Source organism: Vidua macroura, chromosome 2 (assembly GCF_024509145.1).
Source record: "Vidua macroura isolate BioBank_ID:100142 chromosome 2, ASM2450914v1, whole genome shotgun sequence".
NCBI classification, from domain to species: Eukaryota; Metazoa; Chordata; class Aves; order Passeriformes; family Viduidae; genus Vidua; species Vidua macroura.
Window position 1 is genome coordinate 85,504,044 of NC_071572.1, and position 21,327 is coordinate 85,525,370.

Here is a 21,327-nt window from a genome sequence, read left to right on the forward strand (position 1 = left end):
TACTCTGTAATTGTTATTTAAAGAATATAGAGCTCCAAATATAAGCTGCCTGACATTAATTTCTATTAAGATCCAGACACTCTGTCCTGTCTAAGAAGTCCTCAGTAAAATCCCTAATTGTTGTCTAGCAATTCTAATATTTGCTGCCTCAACTGCTCAGCTGCTTCAGCATCCAGAAACAATTTCTACCACAGCATCAAGACATCTGCTTGTGACAATCTGCTATGAATGATGCAAGAGAATGAAAATTAGAGTTTCCATTTCTCGTTATCTAAATATTGATGGAAGTCTCTGCTCACTGATCTAACGTGATATGGAGAACAAATGCACATCCTGGCCCCAGTGGGTCAAGGTAAAACTGTCCCTGGTGATAAAAAATGCTGAAAATTTCCAGCATCAATTTCCAACATACAATAGTATGTCCTCTACCAGCTGTAAATAATATCTGAGAATTTCTATGGTGGGTGATACCAGATGTTAATGAACTAATATTTTTTCAGTAATACATTTCATTTATACTTAAGAATCAATCGAAGGAAAAATTACATGTCAGGCAGAATAGATCTCCTTTTTTTATACCAAAACAATGATGTCTGTATTTCCCATGTCTTACTACTTCCCCTCAACATAAGACCAAAGTTTATGGTCACTCTCAAAACTTTTCTGTAAACAGAGCAGCAGGAAGGAAAAAAAAATGCTACATTTTAATCAAAATACTGTAAAAAAAAGCTATGCAAAACTTTCCAAACAAGCAACTCTTACATATCATATCCCACTCCCATTGTCTAAATCTCATGAAACCTAAAGGAAGCTGAGCTTTGTCATTTACATTTGTGGGGACCTTACACTCTGTTCACCGCCATCAGCATGTTCCTTACCCCTCTGTCAGTCAGGAGATTAAGAGAAGGCATTTCAGACTGCCAAATAAAGGATGCACAAATACCATCTATAAGGAAAGATCCAGCATTTCTTATAAGCCTGATTTCCATCCATCAGCTTCTTAGCAGACACTTGGTCTCAGAGAACACCTTTCTATTCACGTCAACATCCCATATGCAAACAGCATGGAATTTTATCCTTCCAGATAAAGCAGCACATTCTTTATCAAAGACTTACCCTCCCTGGTACATACTTCATTGCTGAAAGAAGAACAAAATTGATAAAATTCCTGATCTGAGTGAGCTAATGAATTTTTGTTTAAACAAATGTACTGTGTTTTCCAATCTAAAGTGTTACTGGCAAATACAAACTTTGAATAGACTGCAATATTTTTACAGTTAAAAATAATAATTTGAAAATATTTTCTGAAAAGTATAGTTGCTAAGTATTTTGCAGCCTTCCAGTGTTAGTCTAAGTCAAATCCTGAAACCTTAGAGAGGAAAATTTACACTCTCATTCATGTTTCTATAGCTTTGTAGCAGTTCTCAAACTACTTTAGTGGATTATGCTGTCATTAGCAAAACTGACATTATAGAAATGCTACTAATACATATGTCGAAATTTGCTGATGTTCTGGACAAGAAAACCACAGGTGCTGCAAGCTGGGCATCCAACAGCTGCTCTACTTCTGATACTATCAGAGTGGAAAATTATAATATGCAGAGATATAAGACACACTTTGAAATCACATTCAATTTCAATTTAGCTCTTTTAATTATTAATTTGTTGGGGGGGGGGGGGGGGTTCAGCTTCATTGGCAGTGAAGCTTGTGGCTAATTGATTTCCATGTCTGTGCTTTAAGCACTTACATCCTCTCACAGTTCTTCTGCCATGTGTGTCAGCCCAGTGCAGGTGTCTAATGGCTATTTCTGCATGAGCAGGTAGCATGGATCAATAGGAGAAGCAAAAAGTTGATACTATCCACACTGTCCAAAGTTTCCCTTTGGAACAGCTCTAGTTCCATTCCACAGATGGATTCCCATTTTTATCTGAAAAGCAATTGATTCCTCAATCATCCCTTCTAGTTTAGTATCAACTGAAGTTCAGGTGCTCAGACGGCTTCATTTCAGAAACCAAGCCCACAGCAAGTCAAGACAATGAAGAAATTAATTTCCATGTCTTGCAGCAGCTGGGATTTTGTCCCACAAATTATGTCAGATCATGAAATGTATTTATATCTGGGGAACTAAATTAAGATTTGAGGCTGAGATTCAGTTCCAGGTTGAGATCTAAAGTGTGGAGATCTGCAATATGAATTAGACATCTGCACTTTTTTACTTTTTATAGAGGTTCAATTGACTGCTGACAAGATCTATGATTTAACATGGAAAAGAAACTCATCTCACATGCAGTTGTAATTTTACAAACAGCCTCCAGAACAAAAGGTTTTCTTTCCTCCCTGGTCATCATGTTGATCTTTCCAAATGTCAGCTTGATTAGAATTAATCTTTCTGAATACTGATGATGAAAATTGTCCTTATTATATTTCCTCAGCACTTCATGTATTAATACTTCCATAAAGAGATGCAGGTTGATATCTGATGTATTCCAGGGTTGCATTTTCCTTGACTGCATGGTCCTATTAGTTCAGAGTCACAACTACTGCTTTTCTACAAATCTGATACTCAGTTGCTGTCTCAAAGAACCATTTATTTAATTTAAATTTTAGCAACCTTTTTGTATCTTTTTTAATTTTGAAAAATAATATCATATTATAAAAAACAATTTCTCTCTCTAAAAAAAAAAAGTCTTTTCTTCAACCAGTTTCTTAGCAATCCTTAATTTTTGTATTAAATGTATTTAACCAGTCATGTGAATTTCAGCATGAAAATCATGCTTGAAACCCATGGAAGATTAAATCTGCCCTTATTTTCTCTAGAAAATATTATAATAATTTAATCTCATTCAATGTACTTAAGTTAATCCATGTTCTATTTTATCTCAAGTCCATTTGCTGTTATATCTTGATTCCTCTTTCCTAGCAATTACTGCTAAAATCTCTGTTGCAGTTGATCTCAAGACAACACATTTTTTGACATCAAGACATTAACTCTCATCTCCTTTTCTTCATGTTATTAGACAGATGAAAACTCTTTTATACAGAGGCACTGATTTTGTGCCACTTTTTCTCAGAAACCTTTTTACGGACAGCATCTATCTCCTTTATGTGATTACAATAATTTTTCTTATACTTAAATACAGTAATTTCCAAACTCTCACCTTGATCTCTCAATCATCTTTTCTCTATTTGTTCATCTATCACCATCTTTCCCTCAGTTTCTAGTTAACAAATTAGGGTTGCTTCTTTTCCTGAATTATCCTTAATTCTACCCCAGCCCCATTTTCCTCTCTTTGCTTCCCTTCCATTTATGAAGTGAAAAACTTTTGCTATGAAACTTTTTTTGTTAAAATATGTAGACATGCTACGCAGGTGGTCTTTCTGTGACTGAGAGATATTGGCAGGGAAGGAGGAGAAGTCTATGTTCCTGCTGTGTGCAGCAAGTATTGTATGCATAAATAAAGCATTTCAGTTTCCATCATAACCAGGCCTCTGGTTTTTCTCTCAAACACACACAAAAAAAAGGGAGAACAGATGAGTGCTAGGCACCTTAAAGAAAATATTAGTTTCTGAGCTAAATAATTCACCAGCAAATGTGTTTGCAATTCCTTTGATTGAGTGATTACTCTTTCCCTCATGGGTAACAGCAGCTTTTAAGTACAAAGAAATGTAATTGACAATATCCATAAGATTCATTAGATAATCTTCCATCTGCATCTAAATTTCTTTTCCTCCAAGGTCAGAATTTCAAAACTGTTTTATATCTGAACTTAAACTGTGTATAAGCTTCTATAATTTGCAGACATTAAAGGAATAACCTTTTTTTCCTGATCCTGTCAGTATATTGATGAGATCTACCACTGTTCTGCAAAGACTATTGCCATATAAATGATGTCATCAGAGCATTGAAAACTGAACATGTTGGTATATTTTATTTTTTAATTACACCAAGAGAAAATGAAGAAAGCTTGTATCCCTGACAGTTTCTAAAGCAGAGTGTTTCTTCAAAGGTGTAACATATCATAACAAAGTCTCAAGCCTTCTTATTTGTTGGAAAAAAAATCCAAACCCTCAAAACTCTAATACAAAGTAATTTGCTTAATACAATAATATTTTATATAAAATTAGCTTTAGACAAATAATGCAACTCAAATACTGGTGTATATTTTTTTAGAGCAGGACGGGAGATGAATCCTCAAGTTTTACTGAGGAACCCTAGAGTTGACATGTCCTTCCTCTGTCCCATTCACTTTTAAAGCTATTATTTTCTTCTGCCGTCTGCTGAGAGTACTGAGTGGTTTCACACCTGAAGTGAACAGAAGCACATTTTTCACCGGAATGAAATTCTCTTTTCTCCACCATAATGTTTATAAACCTCACATAATAAACCACCTTTTCTCCCAGAGTTAGAAAATAGGGAATATTCTTCTTTTTTTTGAAGAAAATAAAAGGAAGGAAGGAAGGAAGTTGTGGAAGGAAGGAAGAGAGGGAGGGAGGGAGGGAGGGAGGGAGGGAGGGAGGAAGGAAGGAAGGAAGGAAGGAAGGAAGGAAGGAAGGAAGGAAGGAAGGAAGGAAGGAAGGAAGGAAGGAAGGAAGGAAGGAAGGAAGGAAGGAAGGAAGGAAGGAAGGAAGGAAGGAAGGAAGGAAGGAAGGAAGGAAGGAAGGAAGGAAGGAAGGAAGGAAGGAAGGAAGGAAGGAAGGAAGGAAGGAAGGAAGGAAGGAAGGAAGGAAGGAAGGAAGGAAGGAAGGAAGGAAGGAAGGAAGGAAGGAAGGAAGGAAGGAAGGAAGGAAGGAAGGAAGGAAGGAAGGAAGGAAGGAAGGAAGGAAGGAAGGAAGGAAGGAAGGAAGGAAGGAAGGGAGGGAGGGAGGGAGGGAGGGAGGGAGGGAGGGAGGGAGAGAAGGAGGGAGAAAGAAAAGAATAGAAAAAAGAAAAGAAAAGAAAAGAAAAGAAAAGAAAAGAAAAGAAAAGAAAAGAAAAGAAAAGAAAAGAAAAGAAAAGAAAAGAAAAGAAAAGAAAAGAAAAGAAAGAAAGAAAGAAAGAAAGAAAGAAAGAAAGAAAGAAAGAAAGAAAGAAAGAAAGAAAGAAAGAAATGCAGTCTCATAATAATGATTTAATTTTGACATAATAATGAATTTTAAGCCTAAAATGTAAATCACTCCCAGTATAAATCAAAGGTAACAGCGGTGAAGTTTAACACACACAGTCTATAAATCTAAGACCTTCCCTTTTTTGCTGCTGAAGAGCCCAACCCAGTCCTGTCCCAAATGCCATACCCCTGATTAAATACTTCTCAAGTGTAAAACACAGTATTGTACCCTTCATGATTTCTGATCATAGACTCCACAGAGGATTCCCAGCAGAAGGAGTGTCAGTCTGTATTGTATCTCCAGAAAGTCCTCACTGGACAGATATATCTAAAAATCCAACCATCCCTGGAGAAAAGCCACCCACCTACTTATTTAGATTCTTTAACACAGAAGTCTTAACTTAGTTTTCAAATACAGGAGAAGGAACATCCCATGTCCTCCCCCACTTTTATGGGATACCTGAAAGCATTTACTGAGGATTATCTGCTTCCAGTGTCCGTGCTCCCAGTCTATCTCTCCCAAGACCTTCAAGAGAGCTGTAACCAGTGCCTAACCTGGGAAAGGATACACAACACCTGCAAGCAGGTCTTGGATTAAATATCGTCTAAGAGTTGTCATATTCCTTGTAGTCTCCTAGCTCTCTGTCAGAAAAAGAGCCATGATTATTTACTGCTCTTCCAGGCTGCAACTCTAAAATAAAATAAATTCACTGTGTTTGTCATTTTAGAAGAGCAAAAAGAGTGTTAATTTACATGTTGCTTCATGGACTCTATGATTAATATTGTGCAAGCAAAAACAAAATTTGAAACTCCTAAATGTGAGCAGCTGATCATTTCTCATGAACATGCTTTAGTGGGGTTACTTACCAAGAGGTATAGTGGACCTGCAATTATAAATTCAGAAAAAAAAAAAAAAGCCCATCTACAAAAAGCAATTATTTAAGTCCCTTTCCTACACTGTGCTGTGATGCTATAAAACCAGTGTTGACCAGATACAATTAATTTTATAGGGGTTTTTTCTTGTCTTTTGAATTTGTCTTCCTATTCTTCTCAGATCTGATTTCTAAGGTCATTTTTTTTTTCTAGATGGAATAGCTGTGCTTGATATTGAAATGTGATTTGACAATAATATAGTGGTGAAACTTTGAAGACAAATTATGAAGGATTACCTTTTTTACTGTTCTACAGAAGTTTCATTACAATTCACCCCTAATAAGTGTCAAAGGATACTAATCCACTGATGCTTCCGTGAAAATTTTGAATTAAAGAAGGAGTAGTAAAATGGATTATTAAAATCTTTTTGAAGCAGAAGATAATTCAGTTATCATCTTCATCATCCCTTGCTACAGAGGCAGCAGTCCTTAATCCTATTTATTATCTCTGAAAGATATCATCATGGAATTTGGCTGGTAGGATGGGAGAGATATTTATATATTTTTGGATTTATTCTTTCCAGGATAATGGTTCTTCCACATGGGAGTCTGCGAATCCTGAATGCTTCCAAGTCTGATGAAGGGCGGTATTTATGTCAAGGTGTAAATATATTTGGATCTGCAGAAATCATTGCATCAGTATCTGTTAAAGGTATGAAAAAATTCTTTGATGGTAATGTTGATTTCTTTTGACTAATATATTTAAATATTACTTAGAATCCCCAGCCAACCATAAAGCAGCATTCTACAGGCAGAATAGAAAAGCATTTCCAACAAGCTAAGGGGACTAAACTCCATCTGGTCAGACATCGAATCAGATTGCAAACTCCAGCTGTTTTACTGTGGATGTGTCATAAGAGTTAGTATATATATTAAATCACTCAAAATATAAATAATTCTATAAGTAAAGGAATCAATAGCCTTTTAACTTATTTTATCTTTGAGAACTCACTTACCTCTAACTTTTCCTGTATGAGAAGAAACCTTTAAATTAAAATAAGAATTGTATCTACATAAAATCCAGAGAAAGGCAGTACCTTAGAAGATTAATAATAATAATAATAAAACCACTGAGTGGCAATCCATTTCTGAACCTTTTTTTTTTTTCATTTTTCAGTTGAATTCATTAATTTTCTTTGGAGGTGTTCAAGCCTTTTGACTTCATTTTTCAAGCTTCTTCCTGTATTTAGTAACCCAGGAAATATTCTTTATCATTTTATGTGACAAAACTGAAATTTTCATGCAATCACAAGATTCCATATGCTGCAGCCATTAAAAAAAAAATATTTTCCTGAAACTAATAAAATTAGTTAATTAATCCATGTCAGATTATTCTATAATTTGACAATCTATAATTCTATAATTAATCTATATCCATAGATTGCTGTTTAGGATTCTGCCTTATTGATGCCATGAAACTGTCTGTACCTTCTGACCCCCAGTGTCATGCTTCAGTGTGTATTATGAATATCTTTCAATATTTGACTATCGGCAATTCATACTAACAGCTCATGTAAGCTCTGAGTAGACTCACCAGTAGTCAATCCTATTACTTTGGTGTGGCACTATAAGCAGATTTCCATCTGAATGCTCCTAACACTTCTCTGTTTCTAGAGCCTACAAGAATAGAGCTGACTCCCAAGAAGATTGAGTTAACAGTTGGAGAGAGCATCGTCCTCAGCTGCAAAGCCCTTCATGACAGCACAATGGATGTCACCTTCTACTGGACGCTCAATGGGCAGCCAATTGACTTTGAGAAAGAGGGTGGACACTTTGAAAGCATCAAGGCAGTAAGTGACCATGCATTTGTCATCTCTGTGCTGGGAACTGATAGAAATTTGCATGCTTTTATATGTCTCACATTTACTAAATTTTGATCAAACTGAGAGATAACTGGTTTCAGTAATATTGGAAAGAAATGTTAGATAGAAGAGGTGCAAACTGCAGATCACTAGAATTACCGCAAGTAGTATTCTTCAGGAAGATATTAAATTTAAACTTGTATGTCCCATTAGTGATGTATCAGATAATCTTTGTGAGGGAACAGAAAGGGGTTTTCATCAAATTCTACTTACATTCTTCTGCTGATTTTAATATAGAAAGGATGCTGCTATGAGCATTGATGTCTCCCTCACAGATAACATGGCTGTTGAAATGCCCTTACCTCCCAACGCTTTACTTGCCTAGAATATATTTTAATATCTGAATAGCAAGGGCTATATTTACTAACTTCCCTGCATGAGGTAATTCCTAACTGTGCAACCATTATTTACATCAATATGAATCATATGGACAAAAATATGCATACCAATTTCAACTATTGCTACTTGAGTCAAAAAGAGTTAAATGTGATCAAATGGTATGATAAAGAATTTCAAACATGTCCTATGTAAAATTATTTGAACATTTCTTAGTAGAAAGGAATCTTTTAATGTGAACAAGCTTGGAAATGGAATCTACAGTAATTTAACTGAATCTTCCAACTAATGAAATGTAAATCAAATGTTCATGCTATGTTAACAGAGAAAAATTAAGTTCATAAAGGTCAGGAAATTTTAAAACTTAATTTATCTCATTTGAGTACAATGTAGCAAAGTTAACTTTGCATTAAAAACCTTGTCAGCTGCAATCAATTTATTCTTCTGCTTGCCTACATGAAAGGCAAACATACTCTTTATGGAGGTCATATCCTCTTGGTGGGGGGGGTTCATGTTTTTAAAAATTCAGTTTACTTCAATAAACCTTTTAATTGAACAACATTAGCAAGGTATATTTTAGTGGGAAGGTTCTTAGCATAGTTATCTTCATCTGAGGAATATAACACTCAAAACAACACTATTTATGTAAGAAGGAAAATTTTCACTCTTTTTTAACTTCATTCTTTGATTCAAGAAAACACCCCATGATTACAATTTACCTTTAAGTCATTTCCAAAAAATTGAAGTCTAAAACATGCTACATGTTTCTTGCGTATTTCAGCATCTCTCTTCAAAGGAAAATTTTAATCACTGGAAAATATCCACAGGCTAGGAAATTTTCAATGTAATTTCATATCTCATGTCAAAAGAAAGCTAATTTAATATAACTTAGTAAATGAAAAAATAGGATTTTGTAGATCTCTCCCAAGAATTCTCCATTAATTTCATTCCTATAAGAGAAAGCCCTCAAACTGATAGAAATAAGGCTTATTCAAAGTGATCAAAGACAACATAATATTTTCTGTCAAATATTCATGCAAATCTCACTAAAATTACTGAATGTTTTAACTGTCCTGACATGATTAAAATTTGGCCAAAACTTGATAGATTTAACCAGCTATTTGAGTTTATGACCTCCTCCTAACTGTGCTGCTAGAGTGTTACTGCCACTTTACTAAGTGAAAATAGTACTACTCACAGAATCACAGAATAAGCTGAGTTGGAAGGGACACACAAGGATCGAGTCCAACTCCTGGCCCTGCACAGGACACGCCAAGAGTCACATCATGTGCCTGAGAGTGTTGATCCATCACTTGAACTCTGTCAGGCTCTAGCACAACTTCAGGCCAGTGCCTTGGGTCTTGCCACTGGTCACAAGTGTGAAGAGATCTGCAGCTACCCTTTTGCTTCCTCTAATAAGGAAGTAGATGGCAAGAAGGTCTCATCTCAGCCTGCTCCAGGCTGAATAAGTCTCTCATAAAGTAGTAGTTAAAATATCTTGATTTTTGCATTGTCCTGAAATGAAGCTGGATCCATTGAGAGATGCAAATCTTGAAAGTGGTAATAGCAGCTGTGGTAATACAGGAATTTTTTTGTGTTTTGACACAGTTCCCATACCTACTCATTTCTGCAATGCTGGCAATTGTCTTTCACTATAATTTCTGTTAACTACATGAGAATGAGAAATTAATCAAAAGGTTAAAAATGTATTTCTTTACTTCACTAAAATCTAAATCATGACCAGGTTCCAGGGAAAAAGGCAGATAAAACTCCTTTTTTCCTGTCATGTAATCTCCTTTAACCTATCCAGTTTCAAAGTTGAGACACAATGAGTTAAAGCCATAGGTTTATCAATGGAGAAAATAGGAACTTGAAATCTGATAGAGTTCTATCTTACTTTGCTCTTAAGAATTAAACACTTCAAAATTGCATGAGTTTACCCTGAACAAAATGATTTTTAATGGAATATGTTTAAGAAAAAAAAAAATCTTATGTGTGCATGAAGGCACAGAATTATATGTCCATTTTTTTTGTCCATACACTGATACTTCATCAGATAAAAATATTTTCAGGCTTACCTGCAGTTTGCTTATTTGTTTTAAAGCCTGACAAATTAAACATTATTTAAATGGCTTTTGCTAATAATAAAACCACTGTAAACCTCTCATCACTGGTTGCAGTGCTCATATTTTCACTGTGGCAGACCCAAGTGTTAGGTATGATGAACATCTTCATTCTTAATGCAGTGTTATAAAAGCTATCACCAAAGTAACATCTATTTGGGCTGTAGATAAATTTTCACTTACTAAAATTGCATGACCCTTAGCAATTACAATTAAAAAGAAAATCTTTTCTTGCTAATAAAAATTATTATTTTTGTTTTGAAATTATATCAGTAGCTTTTGTACCAAAAAAACCTGCTATAATTTTTCATATTGAGAAGTAATCTTTCATAAAAACCGAAGGTATTTTTGCTGTTCTTTACTGAGCTATCAATGATTTAGTACTCATACCAATTTAGATACTTCAAGGACTTGCTTGGCAAAAAGATAAGTGTGATGAGGATGTCAACTTGTGTATAAAGTGAATATTAAGGAAAATGGACCAGCTGATTTCTACTGGAATGACTGCAGATAGAAGTCTAGGAAAAAAAAAAACATCCCAAATGTTGTGTATATGTAACTTCACAGTACATTTGGTGGGAAAAAAATAATGCCAAGGGTTATATAAAACCAGAATCCTTTGGCACTGGTAAAGTCTAATTTTGTCTAACAAAGGACTTGATAACATTTTAGGTTCTGTGAGGGGTAATCTGTCTAATTAATAGAAAAATTTTGCATGGAAATCTGAATTTCCAAAATTTTATTGTAGCAACACAGTATACAATGAACTCAGAAAGTATAAACTTGCTTGTTTTTATTAGGATAACTTTGATTTTCTGTCCCTTGTGCCAAATGTAGAAGTCCTAGTCAAAATTCTATTCAAAATGTTGTCTCCTAAAATCTCTACTGACCTTAATTTTCTCATAGACATAGCCCTTTTTCATCTAAAAATATCTGATTTTTTCAGTAGATTTTCATCTAGCTATCATAATTCCAACTCTGTGCTTGACGGCTGATACTGTTTTTATAGCAACCAAACAAAATGATTTACTGTGGTTATCCAGAGACTGGTAAGCAACAGCATTGCTCTTAATGTTCCTCACCTTGACTTTTCAGACTCAGGAAAGTGATTTCGTCTGAATATGTTCTTGGTCTTTGATCTTAGCTGAAACTGCCACCAGGAGAAGCAATAAGTACAACTTGTCATGTTATATTCTACAATGGTTATTTGTTCACATGGAAGTGAATGGAAATCTACTGTTTTACTTCAAAAAGGACAGTAGATATAGATTGGACAATTCCTGCCTAGTACTGGAGATTTCAATTTGATAACCTAGAATTTTGGACAATGCATAAATTTACACCTTTCCTTGTATTTTCAAGTCACTCCCTAATTTCTTGTAGTACTTTTATCATATTTTCTCATATCGAGAAATTAAGATTAAAATTTTCTAAGCATTTCTAAATAGGAAGAGCTAAGTTCTACACTACATGAAATCAATTGAAACAGCAGGCTGTTAATAATAATGTCTTTCCTCTCTATTGGATGTAAACTCAAACAAGGTTAATTAAATAGAGGTTTTACATGACACCCCAACTTCCTCCCCACATAAGGCACAGCAATAGTTTTCAGAAGCCTTGCAGAAGACAAGCTCTGTGCACAGTGAATTTCTGTTCAGGGTTAAGCTGCCATATCAGCATCATTGCTACAAATTTGTTTCACTGTCTGTTGCAATCCATTCCTGCTGATGGAAGAGGCTGAACACAGCCATTACTGTCAACTCTAATCTCTAGATATTTCAGCCCTGTGCTCATTACCAGGTTTTGCCCACTTGTCATGCTACAGCAGTTACCGATTTGAGCAATCAGGAGCACCTTAAACAAACAAAAAAATTAAATCTTGTCTTCTGGTAATAAATAGCTATTGTAAATTATATAGTGTACTAAATAAAATAAGAATTTCTGGACTTTGAGTTCTATGAATGGTAAATACAAACCAAAATCTAAACTCAAAGAAGACCACATTGTAATACTGCATTTTACCATGTGTTGCTTCCAGGATATAAACAGTTCTGGTGAACTGATTGAATTTATTTGATGCTGTGTTAGAAAAAGACACTCCAAACTTTTCCTAGAATCAAAAAAAAAAAAAAAAAAAAAAAAAAAAAAAAAAAAAAAAAAGATGTAAATTATTGCATGCAAGTGCCTGTGGCTTTGGCTGTTAATAGAGAGTAATGGACAGAGATTATAAACAACATCTGATCTCGTTTATCCTGGAGAAAAGGAAGCTGAGGAGGATCTTACTGCCCTCTTCAGCTCTTAAAAGGAAAATCTAGTGAGGGGGGATCAGTTCTCCTGTCCCAGATAACAAGTGACAGGCTGAGAGAGAGTGACCAGATTGCATCAGGGGAGATTTAGATTAGATGTTAGAAAATATTTCTTCACTGAAAGGGTGGTCAGGCATTGGAACAGGCTGCCCAAGTAAGTGGTGAAATCACCAATCCTGGAAATGTTCAAAAGGAGTGTGGGTGTGGCACTTGGGCATATAGTTTAAGGATGAACACAACAGTGCTGAAATAACAGTGGGACTTGATGATTTTAGAGGTCTTTTCCAACCTTAACAATTCTCTGAACTCTTCTATTTAGTTTTGTTTTAGACAAGGGAGATAACCAATAATTTTGGAAAATGTGAGCCTCTTAACATTCCTGGCCAATTTCTATTAAAAAATTATTGTAATAAGTCATGAAATACAGTCAGATATTTTTTACTGATTTGTTCCATTGTGGTATTTTATACCTTTCCTTGTTTACAAGAAGCATTCTAAAGCAAAAAACTTTGGGATAAATAAAAGACATTTCATGACAGTCCATTCTTTCCTCTGTTTACTTGGAGTTGTTGGATCATTTAACTGCTTGGCACAGTGTTAATCTGGGCTATAACAGCAGAGTTGATTGTTTGAACAACTGATCAATATCTGTTCCTAAAGAAGCTTCCATTTAAAGCTCTGCTGGCATTTTACACTCGCAGCTCTGCAGCCTTTCTCCCCAGCTGCTGTGACAGTGCTTTCCAACACCTTCCAGGTAGTATTTCTCCATTTCAGCTCTTACACTCCCAATATTTTAGTTTTATTCTTGAGGCCTTGCACCTGTGAACCTTAATTGTGTTGCTACAGAAAAGTGTGATGGGAAGAAGCTTTCACTGTCCTGAAGCTCACCTCTACTTCTTGCCCCCTTTCTTTGTCTCTTGTTTTGTAAACCAAGACACAGCATGCAGTACAATAGATAATATTCACATAAATACGTCATAAATGTTATCCAACAATATATATACTAAGAATCTTAACAATTCATTATTGTGTACAACTGCTCTTAATTAACATATTCCAGTTAATATTAACAAATAGGAAGTGTAAGTAGGTCTCAAAGAAAATTATATAACACTAGGGGGAAAAAAAACCAGCAAAACATAATCATCATTTTCATTGTAACCTACTGCACTGGAGGGAGCCTCTAGAGGTCTTTTCTTCCTATTTTCTCATGGTAATAAAATCTCAAATACAGAACATGAATTTAGCATCAGAAGTGTAGTGGGTATCTCTGTCCTGAAGATTGCCATTTCATATCCCATCTCTTTTCTCATTCCTTCCCATCTCACTGCTTTTTCCATGTTCTTGCTAATACCTTGATTTCACAAAACTACCCCAGTACATGGCAGATCACCTGACAGCTGATATTCTTTTAACTTCATCTCTTTTTCTACCTTCATTAAATAAAATTAATCAAACTCATTTGCAGCAATTCAAGATGCACTTGAGATGTATTTGAAGCATTTTGAGCTTATTCACATTTTCTCTAGTCACTCTAAACACTCCATCACTCTCTGGCATCCACTCAAAACCACCAGTACTCACCAAAACAACTCTTTTCATAATTCTTGCCATGTCTATGAAAACTGTTCATAAATACTACCAGTCGAAGGGTCTGCACTCCCCCTGCACGAGGATTCATAAACCTAAAAACATCCTTTTAAATTCTTATAGACAGAGGAAATGCAAGTTATGTTTTATCAGGTATACCTGAATCAATCTGCATCAGCCGGGATACTGATATATTACCATTATTATCCTGCCTCATACCACTGATCACAACAAAACTGATAGCAATTATTTCATCTTCTTTATTCTGAATGTGCTTATATGATTAAAACACAGAGCCCAGAATATTATTTTCCATTACCAACATATCAACCAAGAAATCTGCTGCTTCTCAGATTAAATATTTGCAATTTGTAATCATCACAAGCAGTAGACAGTTGTAGTTGATATGTTCAAACCTGAGAATTTGCATGAAATGGTACTTAAATTGCCTTAAACAGAATATGGACAGAATCTGGCCTGAAGCCAACAATCCATCATAATGTACATATAAATTGTCACCATTATTTAAAAGATCTTTATTGTGTTGCTGGTCCTTGCTTACTGTTGATGGTACAAAGATAACACTGCTATAAGGTTATTCTGTATAATAATTTGTTTGCTTCAGATAAACTCACCAAAAAAACCTCCATTGCCATTCAAATATAGCAAAAATTAACTGCGAAATATTTTTTTCAATTTAATCTAACTGAATTTCATTTATAAAGGCTATTTTGCTAAATGAAGTAATATATAAGTCAAGAATTCACCTAACCTGTGTATTATATGTAAAAACACCCATATATTTTAAATTATCATTTAAATTGAAAAAGCTGTCATTAACAACCCAGGTCATTCTTGTTTAGGATCAAATTTCAGTCCTTTTTACTCGACACAGCATTGCTTTATTGTTCTCAGTTTAAACAGAATAGAATCTTTTTAGGCTTTTAGTACCTCCCAAACACAGTGGTGTATAAAAACGACTTTGTAGGAAAGCATCCTACAAATCTCTCTCACTGTCAAGAGATTTAGACAGGCAGCACACCTTGATAAACCCCTGTAGTGATAGTAAAGAAGTGACTTTGATTTTCATCATAAAAGTTTTCCTGCAATGGCAGTCAGTGTTTGCCCATTCTTTTCTTCCCTTTGATTTAAGCTTTTGTTGAATCATGATCATTTGTAATATTCTCATTACCTACTTTAGACACATTCTTCCCAGGCAAAGAGAGAGTTTTCACTGCATGTTGTCCAGGCTGAGTTCATAGCCTGAATCCTCTGCACAGTTCTAGGCAGTCCTCAAGCCCTTGCAGTGCAGAAGTTGAGAGCTGTGGGTCAACACGTCATCTCTACCAACTACCCAGTACTATGAACTTATTTGGCTTTTTGTCCCTCTTTCCAAGATAAATCAGAGCTACATTCAAAGAACTGCAGTTGGAGTAGAAGGGAAGTATGTCAATGAATGTGGAAAATGAGCAGCATTAGAAGCAGATTAAATGAAAGCTAGGTTTGATACAATGAAAAAATAATGATATTTCAGATGTATTTTCCACATATGATTCTGTAGTTTGAGCATATGCGATAAATTATGTGATAACCAACGTAATCATAATTCTTTCATGGAAGAGATAGGGAGAAAGGCTTACTAGATGTTAAGAAAGTTCTCCAGGGTGTAACTGTGAGCTCCATTTCAAATGCAGGCAGATTAGAAATTGTGCAAAGTCTTCAGAAATTGATTAGAAATTAGAATTGTGCAAAGGCTTCAGAAGAAAAGGTTGGATACACTGAATGGACCACCTTGGTTTAGAGATAAAAGCTCAGCAAATGAATGGACAGATTAACAGAGAGGTTTCCTAGCAACTGGCTCAGGACAATAAACTCACTCTCACAGGAAGAATAAGTTTAATTCTACGTTTAATTCTCCTCATTTGAGGGAAGAAACATATGTAAAAGCTGTTTATTGCAAAGCAACTCACAACTGTTAAGATCTGGTTATTAAAATTAGAGAGATGTCTTTGCCTAAATTAAGGTGCAAATGAGACCATATGTCAAAGTCATTGGTATGGATTTTTATTTAACAGTAAATGTGAGGCAAAAAGGGGGAGAGAGGGAAAGAAAGAGGAAAAGAGAGTGGGGGCAGGGAAAGAAAGAAAATGACAGAGAGACAAGAAATGTGTCACCACTGTATGGATTCAGTTGGTTCTCTTCTTCTGGATTCAGTGGTGAAGGTCCTAGTCTAGTCAAAATGATTGTCACTGTCTTGAGCCATGTGGGGTGAGAGAAACAAAAAATCCACTGGGTTTATATTTACTCAGGTTTGAGTGGGCACACCCAAGTACCTGGGGCAGGGAATTTTATGCTGGATGATGTAATACTTTGGATCATGGGACACTTTGGGAGTCTGATGGTTTATGACACATTCTCACCAGAAGGGGTGAATTTCTTTGGGCTGTGTGTGAATGTCCTACTTCTCCTCTGGAAGGGAATTTCCACAGCTAGTCACTGCTGAAAGGACTTTGGCATGATAAAAAGTAGGACCCCAACTTGCAGGATCTGCCTCTTATCAGCCTCTTCCCTTATGTTATCCAACATCCAGCTGTAGCCTCTGGTGATAGTATACACACCTTCTGCAGCTGGGCAGTTAAGTGATTGATTGTTCGAGTAATTAACTAGTATCAATCCAGGCTCTCACAACAACCTCTTAAGATTTATGAGATGGAAAGATTTAAGATATTTAAGATTTATGAGAGAAAAAAAAATCCACATGTAAGTTCCTCTCTGCAGGTAATTGAGATGACTGAAGAAGTATTAATTTCCCAACAGAAAAAATTGTCTTGTTTGTTTGTTTCTGCAAACCCCCCAAATATTAGGACAATGAGTGCAAAAGACAAATGCAATTATGTCATTACTAATGAGCAAAGTATGCATGTTTTATGCTCCTTGGAGCCTTTTTGAATTTGGGGAAGTATTTCCACTTCAAAAGCAAATGCTAATGCATAGGTGGCACCAACTTTTGAAAAAGAAATAGTTGCAAGCATTACCTTATATGTACAATAAGCTAATTGCAGATATGGCTATGACCTCAGACAACATGCCACACTGAAGCAGACAGATCCATAGCTTGACACATCATTCAGCACTGGAGCTGCCCAGAACTAGATGAATGGGATGCTTGAGAGCATAATATGAATGGTACAATAATTTGTAGTCCTGGAGAGAAACATTAGTCATGATTGATAGCATTCTGAGCTCTATTATTATATTTGCTGCTTAATGAAGATCAACAGTGTACAGCAGGTTTGTAGCTGATGCTGACCTTGAAGGTTACTCTTAGCTTTCCTAAAAATCACTAAAATTTGGTTGTTGTACCTATCAGTTTTGGTTTGTTTTCTTTTCAGTTTTAGCTTCAGTAAAATACAGTAGAAGTTTATACTGAGATTAAGGTACTGATGCTTGGCTAAGTGGATAATACCTGATGCTCAGAACACCAAGGAATATGGATTTTTTATAACAAAATGCTACTTTGAAATAATGCACTTCTTGCAAAATATTCCCTGTCAAGAAAGAGCATAAAATCAGTGAAACAAAGGGCAACTTTTAAAAACATACATTTAATAGCATCAAAATTTAGACCTAGGCAAAGAAATTTAAATGCCACTGACTTCAGCTTTGAATAAAATTGAGACCACAAAGTTGCTGATACACCAGGCTGTCCTAAATCATGTTAGCCCATGTGAGAGAGACCTTCTTACATTGTTTGTATTCATATCAACCAGTTTTTGTCTTCCTGTGAAGTGAATGTCTCTGCTTTGCTGAAGTATCACGTCTTTTTCCACTGACAGAAGTCTAAAAGCACAAGAAAGTTTCTGACCTTAGATAGTTTTCTTAATGGAGTCTCTGCTGCATTCCCACATAGTAGGTTTTTTTTTTCAACTGGATTGTAATTGCTCAAGTAGCAACTACAATGACAAGGCGCAAAAATTTTCTTAAGACTTAGAAAGCCAGCACATAAGTTTAACTTCCCCCAGACCTCTTTGTGGCCTAGAGCCTCTCATTACAGGTGTCATGGTTTGATGCTGGCTCAATGCCAGTGCCTCCCATGAAAATACACTTTCCCAAAATAAATGCTGTGACATGCGATCAGGAACAGAGCAGAGCAGGTTTAAGCTTAAAAATAAAGGAAAAAAAAACTTTATTAAGCTACTTCTACTAGAAAAGACACACACACTAAATTCAGGATAAAGACCTTCTAAAACACCCCTCCACCCCCAATTAATTTCTAATTAACTACAGTAAGACACCACCTGGGATTCCTGATTAACTTGCCACCCTTCAGATAATCAATATTCAGTCTATTAAGGGAGAGAGAAGTCTCTCTTGCACTATAGACCCCTCCCAGGAAACACAATTGCCACCTTTCTGTGTTTCCACGTCACACATCGCACCATCCGGAGAAAATCTGCCAGTGTGACACTTTCCTTTCCATGTCACAGTGCTCTCACTACTGTGCATGGACAGACTGCTCATAGGGCTATTTTAAGGATGCTTTGCAAAGGACTAAAAGAAATAACAGTTTAGCTTCTCATTTTGGGACTACAGTCCCCCCCCCATTTTCTTCTTCCTCTGAGGCCGAGGGTCTCCAGAACAGAGATCATCTTCTTCCTGAAGACAGAGGGCATCACCACACCCTCCTCAGCTATTTTCTGTTTACTCCATTCCTGTGCTGCTAGTCGCTGAAACTGGTCTCTTGGCTCACCATTGCATCCTCCTAAAAATGCAGTCTCTGTTGCAGGAGGAATTGGTTTAGTTTACGGCTAACAAGAAAAGTCCAGCCAAAAGCTACTCTATCATCTCCTGCCACTTAAAAATTCTTTTTTCTAACATCTTGGATTTCAGACTGTCTCTCTTCTACTTCAAATTGAGAAGGAATAATATTTTACAAAGCCTTCATTTCCCAGGAAAGAGAAGTCTTGGACTCCCCGGACAGCTGAAATCTCTGCCCAGGACTCCAACTCCCACAGCTGGGCACCTTCCTCCCCCCCACCTTCTCCTTCTCCTCTGCTGGCAAATTCCAGGTGCCACCAGGCTCTCTGTCTCTTTCCATCTCTGGGGGGGAACAAAGGCATCTCCGTTTCTCTCCACCCTTCCTTCTGCAGGGGCCCGCCCTGTTCTAGTCCTTCCGCCCCTGGCCTACCTCTCCCAGGCCTCATGGCTTCCTGTCCTCCGCCCAGCCTGTGACTGGGCAGGGGAGAGCCTGCAGTCTTCAACAACTGGAAACAAAAAGAGAGTTCCCCTGGGAGTCCTTGCTTTTAACCCCCTGTGTTCTCAGAGGCGTGTCTAGGCTTTTAGTAATCACTCTATGTACCAATATCTAAACCTGACTACTAATTAGTTTGACCTTAACTTTCTGAAAAAATTCACTTCCGCATCAAACCACAACAACAGGATAAACTAATCAACAAATAATTAGTCTTCCAAGACCTGGAAGCGTTTGTAAAATTAACAAAGACCACTTTATAAATGTCACTGAACAACAGTAATGCAGTATTCTTTTTAGAGTCCCTGGTCAAACATATCTCCTACTTACCTAAATGGAAGCTAAAATGTTTCATTATTTTCTTGATTATGATCAAGTGTCTGAGCATATACCTATCTGTATTAAACACAGTCAGTTTAATCCACTCACACATCCTCAGGAATGCTGGCTGCACATCCTGTTATGTTGTAATAAAAGTGTTTCATAGAGAGCTATTATACTGCACTGTTCTCCACTTACAGCAACGATTCTTTCAATTGATGCCTGTCTGCCCGGTTATACAGGTGTGCAGATGAAATACATATATTTTTCCTGATAAGAATATTAGGAGTTACACATTCATAAACCCTCTGGAAGTTAGAGTGGCAGCCAAGATTTTTAACAGCTCCTGAACAATGAAACCAGACAGTTGGTATCCATTACACTATTCCTCACACTTAACAATAAAATACACATTAGATGTAAATTACCCTCAAGAGAGGACAAATGTGTACTGATTCTGGTCTTATCCTTTTAGTAACTAATGCTTTGTACCAAGATCACTAGTGATATTGATCAACTGGTTTCAATAGCTAGTAAATGCTACTGTTATACAACTTTAAAAAAATTATATCCTGAATTTGACTCCTGGTAGGAGTGTGTGCTCTTCTTTTGCATTTCGAGCTATAGAGTACTGAGATATCCATTTCCCCAGCTGTGATTTCTCATATGCCAGAGCAAGAATATAAGAATTGCATTATGTCCTGACTGGTCTGACTATCTTCCCTTCAGCAACGTCATTACCTAGGCCACTTCAGAAGGCAAAACACTCCCACGGTAATCCTGCTCTTAGATCTACAGGGTTATTAAGCTATAGATCATGCCTATATTCACTTTGGCCTCAGAGGCAGCCTTAATGTCTCCACCTTTTTTTTTTCTTTGCATTTGAATATCCTTTGGTAAAGATTTTGCCTTGATGCTACATGGAATATTACAACAAGTTAGTTCAAAAAATGCAAATGAAGAGAAGATTGACGGAAGAAGTGTGCCAAGATGTGCTGCAAGGGAACTCTTCTGCCTAAAAAGAAAAAACTAAATTATAGAAGATTGAATCTTGAAATGAATCCTATTTCATCTTGTCATTAATGACCTTGGCATAAAAGAAAGAAGTATGCAAATGACGATTGTATAGAACAAAATTGGACATCTTATCAATACAGCAGATGATGAAAATAACAAATGGGAACATACAAGAAATGCAATCCTATGAAAAATAAGGTCATGCACATGTGAATGACTGGCTATAAAAAGGGAGCTCATAACTTCCTAATGAATAAGGATAAAGATCTGAGTGTGTCAACATGAGCAAAGAATAAGCCAAAAAAAAAGCAAATATGAATCTAGGTGAATTCAGTGATAGATTTCTAGTACAGCTAGAGAAGTATCAATACTTACACCCCTAGAAATATTTTATTTTGAATGCAAGGTACAATTCTATTTACTCAGGATTGAAATTACTCAAATTAGAATCATTGCATGGGATAGAAATATGTAGTTCAAGGAAAGATGGTCAGTATTTACTTG

General features: G+C 36.1%; 1 protein-coding gene across 1 annotated transcript in view; it reads left to right on the plus strand.

Moving 5' to 3' along the window:
- CNTN5 (contactin 5) overlaps window positions 1-21,327 on the plus strand; it is a 238,293-nt gene that overhangs the window by 166,047 nt on the left and 50,919 nt on the right. Inside the window, exons 12-13 of the mRNA XM_053969809.1 lie at window positions 6,542-6,669; window positions 7,632-7,807. Coding sequence (XP_053825784.1) covers window positions 6,542-6,669; window positions 7,632-7,807 — 304 coding nt within the window. The remainder of the gene's footprint in view (window positions 1-6,541; window positions 6,670-7,631; window positions 7,808-21,327) is intronic.